Source organism: Lissotriton helveticus, chromosome 2_2 (genome assembly GCF_964261635.1).
Source record: "Lissotriton helveticus chromosome 2_2, aLisHel1.1, whole genome shotgun sequence".
NCBI lineage: Eukaryota > Metazoa > Chordata > Amphibia > Caudata > Salamandridae > Lissotriton > Lissotriton helveticus.
Genome location: NC_136060.1, coordinates 289256067 through 289271504, shown reverse-complemented (window position 1 = coordinate 289271504; position 15438 = coordinate 289256067). Strand labels below are relative to the sequence as shown.

The 15438-nt window shown below is 47.6% G+C and overlaps 1 protein-coding gene across 1 annotated transcript in view; it reads left to right on the top strand.

The window, feature by feature from the left end:
• The window catches only part of NCAPG (non-SMC condensin I complex subunit G), a 453174-nt gene that overhangs the window by 172337 nt on the left and 265399 nt on the right, over positions 1 to 15438 (top strand). The window contains exon 9 of the mRNA XM_078678420.1: positions 12479 to 12619. Coding sequence (XP_078534546.1) covers positions 12479 to 12619 — 141 coding nt within the window. The remainder of the gene's footprint in view (positions 1 to 12478; positions 12620 to 15438) is intronic.

Genomic DNA, 15438 nt, shown 5'->3' with positions numbered 1-15438 from the left:
TGCGGTCTATTGTACGCCTTTCCACCTATACCACTTCTGCCCAGAGTGCTGAAGAAGATGAGGCGCGACCGGGCCCAGGTTATCTTTGTGGCTCCGGACTGGGCACGAAGATATTGGTATCCAGGGCTACTCAGCATGTCTGTCGATCCCCTGATTCGTCTGCCTCTTCAGGAGGACCTTCTGTCGCAGCAGCAGGGGACGGTTCTCCACCCAAACCTGTTCAGTCTCCACCTACAAGCTTGGAGATTGAGCGGCGACAGATTAAGCCATTTGACTTGCCTCCTGAAGTCTGTAATGTCATTCTGGCAGCCATGCGTCCCTCCATAAAATCGGTATACGCCTGCAGGTGGAGTAGATTTGTGGCATGGTGCACAGCAAAGGCTGTGGATCCACTCTCTGCCCCCCCTTTGTGAGGTTCTCCTCTTCCTTCTTTCTCTGGCCCAACAGGGCTCTGCTCTGGCCACTATCAAGGGCTACCTTTCTGCCTTTTCCGCCTTCTTAAGGCTACCTGATCAGCCATCTTTGTTCAAGTCCCCTATTGTAAATAGGTTTTTGAAGGGCATCAAACACATGTTCCCTCCTTTTCTTTTCGTGATGCCTCAGTGGGACTTGAACCTTGTACTTACTTTTCTGATGTGCGCTCCCTTTGAACCACTTCATAACTGTCCTCTTCGCCTTCTTACTCTGAAGACTGATTTCCTGGTTGCCATCACCTCTGCCAGGAGAGTGAGTGAGCTCCAGGCTCTTTCTTCCAAACCTCCTTTCCTTTCTGTCCATCCGGACAAGGTTGTGCTGCGGACAAGGCCCTCTTTCCTGCCCAAGGTAGTCAGCCTTTCACATCGGGCAGTCCATCACCTTGCCCACCTTCTTTCCGCCTCCGCATCCCTCGAAAGAGGAAGAGAGGCTCCACCGTCTGGACCCAAAACGTGCGCTCTTACTATCTGGATCGCACACGCCCGTTCAGGGTGGATGACCAACTCTTTGTTGGTTACGTGGGCGCTAAGAAAGGACGGGTGGTGCACAAGCGGACCGTCTCTCGGTGGATCGTATTGTGCATCCAGGCATGTTACTCTTTGGCTAAAAAGGAAACTCCTGTTGGGCTGAGGGCCCACTCCACTCGGGCCACGGCGACTACTACTGCCCTGGGCCGAGTAGTCCCCTTGCAGGACATTTGTCAGGCAGCCACGTGGGCCTTGCTGCACACGTTTGCGAGACACTACTGCCTGGACAGTCCAGTCCGGAGGGATGGCTTCTTCGGCCGTTCCGTCCTCCAGGACTTTCTGGTGTGATTATTGGTTCGCAGCCCCACCACCGGGGTTGGTATTGCTGGGGTATCTATTCTAAGGTAAGGAATCTATCACTAACGTGTCTCTTTTAGATGCACAAGTTACTACTTGTGTAACGATATATCTGTAAGAGACATTAGTAAGTGATAGATTCCTTACCGACCCACCCATCCTCCCCGTTCTGCGAACCGATATCTAAGGTTAAGGTCATCCCCTTTCAGGGCTCTAGTTTCATGGCACCAGTTATGGTTCCATCATGGCTCTGCGTATCTGGCGCGGAAAAGCTGTGTATCAGAACTTACGTCCGCGCGTGAGGGCGGCGTCTAAGTACTCCGGCGTCGTCATTCCAGCTCTAACGACGCCGCCGACTGACGCGGAGCAGCGGACGACGCCTACCGACGCGCAGGGGTATTGCTACGCAAAAGTTTCCGGATCCAGTCTGACGCCTGGGGATATTCTGAGGTAAGGAATCTATCACTAACTAATGTCTCTTACAGATATACTTGTGCAACATGTCTCCTGTCCTTGACTACAGAATCTCCCCTACACCTGTAATCTCCTCCCACCTAGTGCCCCCCACTGATGGGGAGACCGATACGCTCCCATTGTCCCCTGTCTCTGAGAAAGCTAGCCCTCCAACAGCTCCCACCACCGTTCACCCCGTCCGTTATAATTCGTCCCCGGCACCTATAATAGTACCGCCCCTAGACCTCCGAGCTCGTCCCCGCCCGCCATCCGCCAACATCGTGAGCTAGATACTCCTTCCCCAAAGACCCCGGAGCCTGCTCTAGCCAATCCTTCTCCCCTTCCACCACCACCACTATTCACCCCTTCCATCATAATTCGTCCCCCGGCACTTATAACAGTACCGCCCCATGACCTCCGAGCTCCTCCCCGCCAGCCATCCGCCAACATTGTGAGCTAGATACTCCTTCCCCCAAAGACCCCGGAGCCTGCTCTAGCCAATCCTTCTCCCCTTCCACCTTTACATGCCCCTGTGACTGCTCCTGAAACTTTGAACCCCTGCCCTTTAGCTCCCCCTGTTTATAACGACCTTGAAGCTCTGCACTCCAGAGCGGCTAAACTCACCCAGAGCATTCATAGCTCCATTCTAGACCTCTTGAACCTCCTTCAGCTTGCCGAGATCTCACTTGCTAACCTCAAACCACTGCTTACTTCCCCCTCACCGAACACCGAGCCTCCCAAACACCCACTCCCGCTGCCTCTGAGACATCTTCGCCCACGTAAACCGCCCTGCCTCCTCTCTGAGGAGGAATCCCTCGCTCTCGCACTCTACTACAACGCTCCTATCACCTCCTCCAATCCTCTAGACCTCACAGGAAGCGAAATCCTAGCCATCCTCCAAGACCACAACTCTGTCCCAGCCATCCCCTGTCTGCTAGATACGAGTCCTGAACACCCCATCAGCACAGTCCCCATCAACCCTAACAGGTGAGCCACCCTCCATAACAGAAGTGTGGTAAAAAGCAACCTTGTGCCTGTATCTCTATCCGCCCAGACTCCTGACACTCCTCCAGACACCTCCCTATCTGGTCTATTAATCAACTGCCGTTCAGCAGTAAAACATGCCGCTGATATTGCTGAACTCGTCCTGGACAAAAACCTAGACCAAGCCATACTAACTGAATCTTGGCTACACGAATACTCTTCCCCCTGCCTGGACTTATTAATCCCACCTAATTACTACATCGCCAGACTGGACAGACACTCCAACAAGAAAGGAGGAGGCATTGCCTGTATCTACTGATCCTCCCTTCTTGTCACAGAACTCACAACGGTCTACACTGACTCCTGCGAATACCTTGCACTCTCCATCTGCAGCAACTCATTACACCTTTGTAACTTGCACATTTTCTACCACCCCCCAGGTTCCAACGACTCTTTCACTGATCACCTCTTGGAAATCTTGACAACAAAGATTTCCTCCAATGCCAGAGATTTTCTTGGGTGATTTCAACCTGCACTGGAACGACACTAAAGATCCCCACGTCAACGCCATCAAAGACCTCTTAAGTGACCTAGCCATGACTCAAGCCTGCTCACTGCTAACCCACTCAAAAGGGGCCATCCTCGACTGGATCATCTCTAAGGACTCCGCAGTCAAGTTTATCTCCATAGACCCTTGTGACTGGTCTGACCATCACTCCATGTTTTATTTTACCTGTGGCCCGCAAGACAAAGTAGTCTCAACCGGTGATTTTCCAAAAACATCTATGAAGCCGCATTGAAATAATATCATGCTATATGCAAGAAGGCACGAGCGGATTATGTCTCCTCTACTATTCTGGGGGCAAAAAACCGTCCTCGTACTTTATTTTCAATGGTTAAGAAGTTAGCTGGTTCAGAGACCCAACCTAGTCCACCTGTTCTTGATTAACCACAGTGTGACTCTCTAGCTAACCTCTTTATAAATAAAGTGGAACAAATCCATCAGACATTAGGTGGAATTGGTGTGTTAAACCCGGCTCAGATTGATAGTGAACGGGTGCATACCATGTTTGAAGGCTTTCAGTTAAAATTAGAGCAGTGGTCTCTATTGGACACTGGTACCTTTAAAAAATGTTTTAGCGAGCATTAAATCGGGCTCGCCATGTGACTTGATCCCCTCCTCAGTGCTTCTTCAGATGGAAGAACCTGCTTTAAGAGTAGTCATGGAGCTACTAAATGCTTCTCTCATGGAGGCAGTAATGCCAATGATTTGGAAACATGCTATTGTCCTGCCACTGTTAAAAAAGCCAAATGCAGATCCGGCCATGCTGTCTAACTTTAGACCTATTTCCCTGCTCCCAACTTTTTCTAAAGTTTTGGAGAAGCATGTGAATGGCCAATTAGCTATGTTTGTGGAATCCTCTCAATTTTTGCATACATCACAATCAGGTTTTAGGCCAGGATTTTCTACAGAGACCACATTGCTGGGTGTCACTGAATTGTTACGTCAGCGCTTGGATGATGGTGATACAGTGGCCCTTATATTATTAGATCTAAGTGCCGCCTTTGATATGGTTTCCCACACCGTATTAATAAAATCTTTACAGGCATTGGGCATCGCTGGTTCGGCGCTTGGCTAGCTATCCTCCTTTCTATCGGAGAGAACCTTCCAGGTGTTCTCCTCTAGGGCCACCGCTAAGTCTTTTACATCCCAGTATGGAGTACCTCAGGGCTCTATTTTGAGCCCACTCCTTTTCAACATTTATGTGCATCCCCTAGCAGTGATTGCTGAAGCAGCAGGGCTTACACTGTTTTCATTTGCCGATGATACTCAGATCATCTTTTCTTTATCGGCTGATAAGAAACGGGGCCCGTCTACTCTGCAATTGGGCTTATTGCAGCATGGATGCAGCTCAATTTGCTTAAGTTAAACGGGGATAAAACGGAAGTGCTTATCTTTGGAAAAAATTCTGAACACTGGGGCCCTCAACATTGGCCAGATGAAATGGGACCTTTACCCACGCCCGCCTCTCAAGTCCGCAATCTAGGCTTTATTATTGACAATAAATTGTCAATGAAACAGGCAGTTCAAATTGCAGCCACCTGTTTTACCATCTTAAAACGACTAAAAAAAATAATCTGGATGCTCCCTGTGGACACCAAAAGGACGGTAGTCCAGGCGCTTGTAACATCTCGCCTGGACTACGGTAATGTCCTTTTTTTGGGGTCCAACAGAGATGTGTTGCGTAAGCTTCAGGTGGTGCAAAATTCTGCAGCCCGATTGTTATGTGGATTCCTAGATTGTCTAACACGGGTAACGGTCTGAGAGAACTGCATTGACTTAAAGTAGAACATCGTATAAAATGTAAAGCCCTGTGCTATATGTTTACCATCCTTCTCGACTAATTTGCTCTTCTTCAGATGAGCTTTTTGTGATTCCCAGGATTAAGTTGTCAAGAATGGGAGGTCGTTCCTTTTCTTTGCTGGGGCCCACTATGTGGAATTCCTTACCCGCTGCAATGCGGAGGGAGAAGCTGCTTCCCAACTTTCGTAAATAATTAAAAACTTGGTTTTTTAATCAACACTGCTAATGTCAGATCTTTGTTGAGCTTCTTTTGGCTTGCGCTGGGAAACCCTTGTTGGGTAGCTGTGCGCATTATAAAATAAATTAACATAACATAACATTCCTAAACGCTGGACCAGAGATACTAAGAATCTCGACCTGATGAGACTAGCGGCCCGTTGCAAATCCGACCTCACCCCCCCTTCGCACATAACCATGGTCAGCGACCTCAATGAGCATTACTCGTCATCCATCTCAAACATTCTGGACGACCTTGCCCCCCTTAAACTGAAAAGATCTCAAATCAAAGACAGAAACCCATGGTTCACTGGCTCCCTCAATATGGAGAGGAGATCCCTATGGCAATCTGAAAGAATCTGGAGACAACACCCCTCTGCCAGGCGAGAAATGCCTACAATAAGCACATCCTCAATTGCAAAAAATAATATTTTAGATCGGAACTGGGGAACGACAAGAATAGATCTCAAAAGCTTTTCGAACTGGTCAAACTCCAATCTAATAAACTGGCAAAAACACCGAAAGAATCCCCCAAATCGCTAATATCGTCAGATGAATTCTCCTCTTTCTTCGCTGATAACATTTCGGCACTAGGAATTGAACTCAGTACCACCACCTACTCCCAACCTCTTCCTGTCCTGCCCCATTCTTCCGCACCAACCGTCCTAGCCTCTCCTAAGAATAAAGCCCACTGGACTGACTTTGAATACTATAACAAAGATACTATCTAAAAAATCCTCTCTACCTTAAAGCCAAATAACCACTTCAACGACCCGCTACCCTCCAACTACCTCGCTGATGTCTCCCAATCCATCGTCCCTTGCTGGACTACAATTATCAACGCCTCTCTTCAGCAAGACTTGATCCCAGACCCTTTGAAAGCTGGCCAAGTCCTCCCCATTTTTAATAAACCCTCACTGAACCCAGTCTACACTGACAATTTCAGACCCATCTCCAATATCCTGCTTTTAGCCAAAGTTTTGGAGAAGTGTGTACAACAGCAACTAAGTCAGCACATCAACAACTTCCACCTACTTGATGACTTTCAATCTGGATTCAGACCAGGGCACAGCACTGAAACTGCTATGCTCCACATCGTGGATGATGCCCTCCAAGCCCTAGACCAAGGCAAAACCTGCCTTCTAATCCTCCTTGACCTATCCTCTGCTTTCAAAACGGTCAACCATGAAAAACTACTTGAACGCCTCAAATTCAGGATGAGTTTGGATGGCGTGGTACTAGAATGGTTCAGGTCCTTCCGCTACAACCATTATCAGAGATTCCTCATTAATGGCAACCTATCAGTTCACACCCCTGTCACGGTCGGAGTCCCCTAAGGCTCAACCCTGTCCCCCACCCTCTTTAATCTTTACCTAGAGCCACGCACCGAAGTTATCCGTACTGCCAACATCTCCTACCATATGTATGCAGACGATACCCAAATATACATCAATATCTCTTCGCTCAAGGAGATCCTCTACCTGAATGAGACCCTGAAACTGACCGTCCAATGGCTAGCCAATAACCAACTCAAACTTAATGCAAAGAAAACTGAATTTCTCCTAATCTCCCCTTCAAAAGCCAACCCGGAGATTCAAAGGTGGATCAAGGCCATCACAGGCCTGAACTGCCCACCGACCATTGTGGACTCCCCGGGCATAATCCTCGACTGAACCTGAACATGCAAGACCACATTTACTCAATGGCTAAAGCAGACAGATTCCACTTGAGCTACCTTTGGAAGCTGAAACCTTTCATCGATGCTCCTGACCTAAAAATGGCAGTTCAAGCACTAGTCCTCCCCAGACTGGAATATGGCTGTTCCACCCTCACTGGACTGCCCAAGATCTCCTTAGTGCCTCTTAAAGCCTGCCTCAACGCGGCTGCCAGGCTACTTACAGGCACCAGGAAGTTCAACCACATCTCGCCACACATGACAGCACTGAACTGGCTCCCTCTAGAGGCCAGAATTCAGCTGAAACTTGCATGCATTACACACAAGGCCCTATACACAAACTCCCCCCCCCCCCCCCCTATCTGGCACAGAAATTAGTGATATCTGGAGGAAGCAGGAACTCCCGGTCCGCTAGAAACCTCCTACTCCAACCCACCTCCTTTCAGAAAAAAAGAACCTACAACCGGGCGTTCACTGGAGCAGCACCAAGAATTTGGAACTCTCTCCCACCTGCCATCAGAAGAATCCCTTCTCTAGCACGTTTCAAAAACGAGGCCAAAACCTTCCTCATGGGTAAATTCCTCGTCTAAGGCCTGCACGCAACCACCGCATTGCCTGACTAAGCCAAGACTACCGCTTTCCCAGATCACCAACTCCTCACGCTGAGATCATACGGGTCCTTGTGCTATTACAAACTTTCTTAGTGATTGTAACCCTACATGTTGATCTTGTATATTTCTGCACTTTAAACCTTTTGTTTGTATCACTGTATACCATGTAAAGCGCTCTGATACCTTCATAGGTCAAGTTCGTGCTCTATAAAACGCAAAATAAAAATAAAATAAAAAAATCCTCATCCATTTCAGTAAACCTTTCTGACAGGCAGAGACAAACATGTACTTCCAACACCAACAGTTGTGTGTCAGTTAACTCCCTAGTAATCAACTGTTTTTAGGGAAAGCGAGGCCTTTTTGTAATTTGAAGTACAATATATTTTTAAAGATTATAAAAAATAGTTAAAAAAGACGTCTGCATAAGTACAGCATCACTTTTCCCCATTTGTTTATACAGCCTATCCATCTTCTCAGTCTCAACAGCTGGTACATTTTAAAATATTATCATTTTGAGATTATATATGTTAGAACTGGGATTTCTGGTTGACTAAGGCTTACGCCAAAGCCAGGCAGAAACCACCATTCTAGTTAGGGCAAGGGGGTCACACGCCAAGATAACCCCTGCTCACCCCCTTGGTAGCTTGGCACGAGCAGACCGGCTTATCCCGGAGGCAATGTGTAAAGCATTTGCACACGCACACAACAGCAACAACATCCCAGGCACACCATAAAAGAAACTCCACACAAGGTTATATAAAAATAACTTTTGTATTGTCAAAACACATCAGATAGTAATCACACAATATACATTGCGCCAACTGGCACAGGCAATATTCGCAAGGGATTATTTACATTAGGACAGGGCCACGTGGGCCACTGTCAGAATCAGCACTTAGTAGAACTAGCACTTAGAATAACTGTCACACCAAATCACAATTATAGATCACAACCGGTAACCACTGGTAAAGGTAGGTACACACTACGCAATACTAATAACCATAGGCCTAGATCACGCAGGGACACAAACTCACTAGTATAACATACTAGGCAAAGCAAACTTCTAAGCATGAGCACATTTAGAAGTATAACACAAGCATAAAGGCAAAGCACATTACGCAGCAATCACATTTAGGCCTAAACAGTATAACTACAGTAGGCAATCTCTCACTAGTCTAAACACATTAGACTCTGCCTCCTAAGAATAAATCACATTTAGGGGCGTAACTCACGGTGAAACCTAATCTCACTAACATAAACCTACATAGGTAAAATAACCTCATAATCATAGTAACATCACATTGCGCAAAAAAAACATTAGGCAATTACCATCATAAACATAGTAAAGTCAAATTGCGCAGAAATCACCTTAGGGCCTTGCGCCCTACCCACATACCAGCCCCCTGGCCAACTGGCCATCTCAAGAAGGGGCTCAAATGCCCTGTGTCCAGAATGTCAGGGCGCGCTGCCACGCAGCGCCAGTCATGGGGTGTGCCAACGGCGCAAGCCTAAACGTTGCAGCTGCCCACTACCTGCTGGGCAGCTGATGACAATCCCAAGGGCCTAAACGCTGCAGCTGGCACTAAGTGCTGTGCAGCTGTGAAGGCCTGGCACCTCTGTGCCATCTCCGTCCCACACAGGTACTCTCTCTACCTTGGCGCCTAAATGGTGCAGCTGCCCACTAATTGCTGGGCAGCTGGGAGACAACAAAACTGCGACAGGGTCCTCACTGACCCTAGAAACCAAACTGCGCCCAAACGTTGGAGCCACACAGGCTCTGACATAAAACATGCCCGCAAATGGTTGGAGCCCTCTAGGCTCTGGAAAGAAGCATGGGGGCGCTGGAGCCATCTGGCTCAGAAAGCATAATGAGCGCAGGCAGGAGGGGGGGCGGGCACCGGCAATGTGCCCCGATGCCCCCTCTAACAACAATGGCCCCCTTCGTTGGAGTCCCCCCCTCTGGGGACTCGAAAATAGCAACTGCTCGTGGGCTCTAGGTAAACAAATGCCCTTAGTACGTTTGAGTCCCGCTCGGGGACTCGTGCAGAAAAGGTGCCTCTTGTGGGAGCGCCCACTGACCAAACGGGGCCGCTCGACCCGCCTCCAGACACTGTGCCTCTCTCAGGCACTGCAAGCGTCCCCGGAGCTTCCCCCAGCCCGTGACACTCAGCGGCTTCTCTGGGGACTCCGCTTCGGTCTCCCGGCTCCTCTGGTCTCGGCTGCCAGCACACGCGGAGCTTCACCGGGGCAGCAGGCGGGGCTCCTCTTCCCTCACAGGAGCCTCGCTGGGACGTTTCCCTACTGCCTCTTCACCAGGGCCCCGTCCTGGGACCCGGGGCTTCACTGCACACTGGCAGGGCTCTCCCCCTCACATGGGAGCCCTGCTACCGCCGCCATGTTTGTTGCTCCCTTCCTTCCGCGTCAGGTCCCGGGCCGGCAGACAATCGCAGCGCGGCCCGGGGAATGACATCACGGGGGTGTCCCGGGCCGGCCTGCGGTGATTTCCACGGCGGAAAATGAGGGGTGGGCACCCTCGGTGCGTAAAATAACATCAGAAACGGGGTGGGCACCCGTGACATAACTAAATAAATGGGGTGGCACCCATCAAATAAAAATAGCGATCATAATGCAGGGTAGGCACCTGCGAGGCATAAAACTATATTGTTGGGCTTGGCCCCCCGAGGGACAACAACAGCGCTCTGCCCAGCAATCGGGATAAAGCGCCCACAAGGCGCTGGGGGGCCCAGAAATCACAAAAAGGCCCCAGAAAGGACCCCCACAGCAAGGAGGGTCCCAGCAGCAAGCAGGGCATTACAGGACAAGGCTTCTAGGGCAAGTAAAGTCTCCCAGCCATCCTCAGGCCAGGCAGAAAGGGCCCCCCGAAAGAAGTCCTCCAGGATAAGTCCATCAGGTATCCAGGGGCTGGGCAGGGCCCAGGGAGGCAAGCCTTCCCCTGGGCCCAAGCAGCAGCACGCCCCTGGTTGATTCCAGTTAGAAACCAGAACAACTTCATGGGGTCACAGCCCCTTTTTTATACAGCAAATCCTTTGTCTAGCAGGGTGCAGGCAATGTGGGAACCAGCTACAACTGGTTATGGGGAACTCCTTTCACTGGCCAGGCTAGGGACATCAGACGCACCACAGGGGGTGGAGCCAGCATTGTGTGGGGAAAGCCCAGCCCTATTCAGGTCCCAGGTGCCGCCCCTCCCTCACATCAGCATGCTAATCTCTCCATTCACCACCGGGGCAGACCGATCCTGACTCCTGGAGCCAGGCTCACCAGCCAGCTTCAGCCAATCACACGCCAGACACAAATTACACTAACATGCCAACTTTAAGTGCCACTTCCACACTAGACACAATCATGCCGCATACATCATTGCGCAGCATTCAATCTCACGAGTTTGCACATACCATACTCGACCATGCACTCCCCACACATCAGGAACTACCATGGTCACACATATTCCTCATGCATTCCTATGGTAGGGCAGGTCACTCTCACCACACACACAGAGAGCGCACGCACTTTACACTGGACCACAGTGAAAAAGTGTGCAGAGACCTAAAATCACCAACACCAGGTTACAGAAATAGGCTAGGAAAAAGCAAAAAGTTTCGGGGTGAACCTGCCAAAAGGGCCAGGTCCAACAATATACATATATGTATGGGAAGTGTTAAGACTAGCTATTTCCCATTTTCTCTTTCCTGGGCTGCACAGATTTATGCTAAAGTTGGTTGTCATTAAAGTAGAACTTAACTCTGAATAAATGCATTTTTTTGGTTTAGTGTAAATTTATTCAGTACCTTTGGGATATAAGTTTAAAAAAGGGTTCTGAGTGGGCATAAAAGAACTATGATTTTTGTATAGCTCACCTATTTTAACATGCAAGTAATTACTCATAAATCCTAGCAATTACAATTAGATTTTTTTTATTTTTTATAAAGATGATTGGCTGGATAGGTGCCTTGCTCCACTCGACCCCCCCCCCCCCCCCCCCCCCCCCCCCCCGGCCACCCACCAACTGCCATTTTGAATCTTGACTGCTCCAACTCAAGAATTTAACCCTGTGAGAAAACAAATTTCGATAGCAAGGGGGTGTCAAGTTTAAAGGTAACCAATCCCAGGGCAGTGAATAGGAAGATACATAGCACTACAGAGAAAAAAGTGTGTGAGGTGGAGTTATATGGTGAGTTGCCTTTTTAAGAGTTTCTGGAAGTGTTTATTTTTTTTGCAAGCAATGCCAAACACAATCTTCAGTGTCTGCTTTTCTTGGATCGCAGGGCCAATGTGCAGAGAACTGAAATGCCCTTTGAAATCAACTAGCAAGCAGCCATTGTGGATGTTTCAGTCGTGTTAAAAAAACAATTGCAAAGTTAAACACACTCATGAGTGTCTGGTTTTGCTTGGATGGACACAGGTAGTGCGCAGTCCCTGCAGCAAGCCTTGCCCTCTGCTAAGGCCACCTGTTAGTAGCAGAGCATAGCCCTAGTGGGATTTGGAAATTGAGTAACAAAATCCTATGAAATTCACTGATTAAACCAGTGTTTAAAACGGAGTTATAGTTCTGATCCAAACTTGTAAATCCACAGACATTTTGCAGTTTATTGATGCACATAATGTGCCATAACAAGCAGTGGCCACCATTCTTGAAACACCTATTTGCCAACACCAAATTGATGTTTTCTGTGCATTGCCCTCCTTAAGTGGTGAATTTTAGAGCTTTTTCTGTTTGGTGTTTGCTAAACCTTAACTGACCTTTTAATTTTTTTTCCAGTGAATTTCAGGGATATGTTATTTTGTAGATATTTAAAGCTGTAGAGGTTAATTAAAGAAGAAGGTGACTGATGTATTGTGCATTTCCTTCTTTTGGCAGTTATCTCAGGAGCTTGCCTGTCCTAACAGAAGAGGAAAAGGCAGACTTCAACCGAATTGAAGACTCAATGACCAAAGAATTTATTGGTCAGCAGCTAATTCATATTATAAGCTGTTTGGATACTACTGAAGAAGGTGGAAGGTGGGTAAAATAAACAGTTTAAGGATTGTTTAAACAAAATCATCTGCAGAATTTAAAAAAAGAACTTTGAACATGTGGTGAAATTGTGGGTTACTTTTGGGTTTTTCTGTAGATCTTTTTTTCTCTTGCAGTCAAGGCACTACACTCACTAAAAGGTTTTTAAAGAAAGAATTTCTTTTACTGAAAAGGTGTACTACCTGCATGCCATTTATGGTACCATTGATTGGATCATAACATTTGTATAACACCGTACACCTTTAAAGAGGCATTAATTGCTTGCCAAGATAGCGGAGTAGGATGCTGCTCATGTTGTGAATGGTTGATAGTGTGTAGATTTACTGGGGGAGGCCTGTGTTGAATGTTGGATGCTATGCACAAGGTTTGGAAGTGTGCTCAATTCAGGTTGTGGTTGTCTTGACTTACACCATCACCTATATCAGAGGCAATGTGAAAGAATGTGGGATATAGGTTTGTTGTGTATATGTACTTTTTTATGATGTAAGCTTGGCTTGAAGGATCATGTGTTAAATCAGGTCTTCAGCAATGTTTGCCGTGGGTGTGGGTAATCATTTTGGTTTGTGTAGGGTGATAATTCCTGAGTTTTGTTACATTTATGGCGAAAGAACTCTAGCTAATGCTTACTCATAATGAATAGATAATAAGGTGGTGGCAATTCTGCATTGGAGGTTCCACCTTTGATGGTAGAATGGAGGAATGAATGATATGAAGTTCCTTGGTAGAGCCAGGTCTTGCCATTGAAATTCAGTGCACACTCTGGGGAGCAAGGATGATGTAGTCTGTATTTAAGCATGTCTATTTGCAGCATTCTGGAATTGTTGTAGCCTGTGTGGGAAGTAGTGTTTGGTCCTTCCTCTCCATGACAACCTCTCTGTACCTCATCACCCACATTGCCACTTCTCTCTCCTGAGGAAACCGATTAGAACTGCTCCTCTATTTTCTCCTCTCCCTTTCTCCCCATGACTTGTTGGGCCCTCACACCATTTTCTGCACCGTATTTCACAAAACAAAACCATGAAGCCAACCCCAAACCCTTCAGGGTTCTAACATGATTCATTAAAATATGCCCTTGGAAGAACTTCAGCACTTGCTGTGCTCACTGAACCTACCAAATCTCCATATATTGACTTGTTGACTATTACGTTGCACCTCTTCTGAAAATTATGAACCTGATTTGCTCCAGTACACCAAGTGTGTATGCCAATACTCTCCCTCTTCGTACATTCTGTAACTGACTGTCTATAGGAGGGGGCTATGTAAACTTGAAAATGGAGAGCAGAAATCCCCAACAGTAAAAAACGAAAACTGCTTGCAAATAAGCCAGCACTCGAGCAAAATGTGATATCTTTCTGCAAATAGTCTTGTAAACCAACAACCAGAATAAACTTTCTTCCAAGCTGTCAAGTACTATTTCAAACCACATCCTGTATGTATTATGACTAATAGACACAAGACCTTCCTGATTACCTTCTACAGATGCTTCAGCAACAGCCACACTACTAAATCAATTAACGACTTGAAGTCACATGACCTATCCTCCATGATGTACTCGAAGGCAATCGGGGAGCCAAAGGCAAATATCCACATGGTTTAACTCAGAAAGCGATGAAGTTGCCGATCCAAGTTGCAGGTCTGCTTCTGATTCTGCTCCCTTTCCAGGTTGCTGTTTTCCAGGATGTCTTGCATGAAGTTGAGGGGCAATTTGTGCCACAAGTGCATGAAACCCAAGTGGATTTCTCCCTTTTCCGCCACTCCTCCTTTGCTGAGAAGTTGTGTTCTCTGCAGTCAGAAGACCGACTTTGCCATTATCCAACTCTTGAGTCCCTTCGGCTTTTGGTCACTGAGTTCCCCCGGCTGTCGTTGACCCCAACCCAGCAGATCGAGGCTTCTAGGGTGGCCAAGCTGCAGCTTTGCAGACTGATTTTAGCTCCCTTTGTAGTGCCTTTGAGACTAACAGTTAGTGTGTCACCCTAAGTCGGATGGGTATGCCCAGACATGGATCCTGTGCACACGTCTCACTTGAACCAAGCTATGCCTGGTGGATGAGACCTAAAAAAGTGCAAAACCAGTCCTGGGTTGCTTGTGTTAAGGTTCAGGGAGGATCTTGCCTTGATGTTCGGGCTAGACTGTTCCCATTGGAGCTTGGTCGAGACTGATGTGACTGGGCGCAAACTGAGGTGGCATGGTGGATGAAAAACAATGAAATTGGATGCGGCCTGAGCAATTGCTACTGGTTGAGATTATTTCAGGCATTCCATCGATCACTGTTTTTGATGAACTATAGAGATAGAGGTAAACTTACTGACAGCTTGCAGTCTGGGCCTCGTACTTCAGAGCCCTTATTGCTTTTTAACGAGGCTCTGACAGTGACCTTGATATCAACCTGGTTTAAGCCGTGCTCAGCTCTCCCCAGTAAGTCACCCATTATCTAGGTGTCTTAGCTCTTTCCATAGAAATCCGACCTTTTTGACTCCAGCAGACTCCGAAGTTGGTCGCTCAGGCTTTCACCAATACATTCTCTACTGTGCATTCGGACAGAAGCACATTGACGCTTTTGGGAAAGCCTTTTCCTCGTCCACTTTGGTCCTGACGTCCCTGTAGGCAGTCTACCTTTTGGGATGCTACATGCATACCTTGTGGGACATGGCCAGTGAAACCCTACCAGTTATTACTGACTAATTCAGCAAGCCTTTGCTTGGACAGCACAAGACCGATGGCTTACCTGTATACGATAAACTCTGGGCTGCACTATTTGTTCTAGTTGGAAAGTCTCTTTATCCTGCCTGGCTTTCATGCAATAA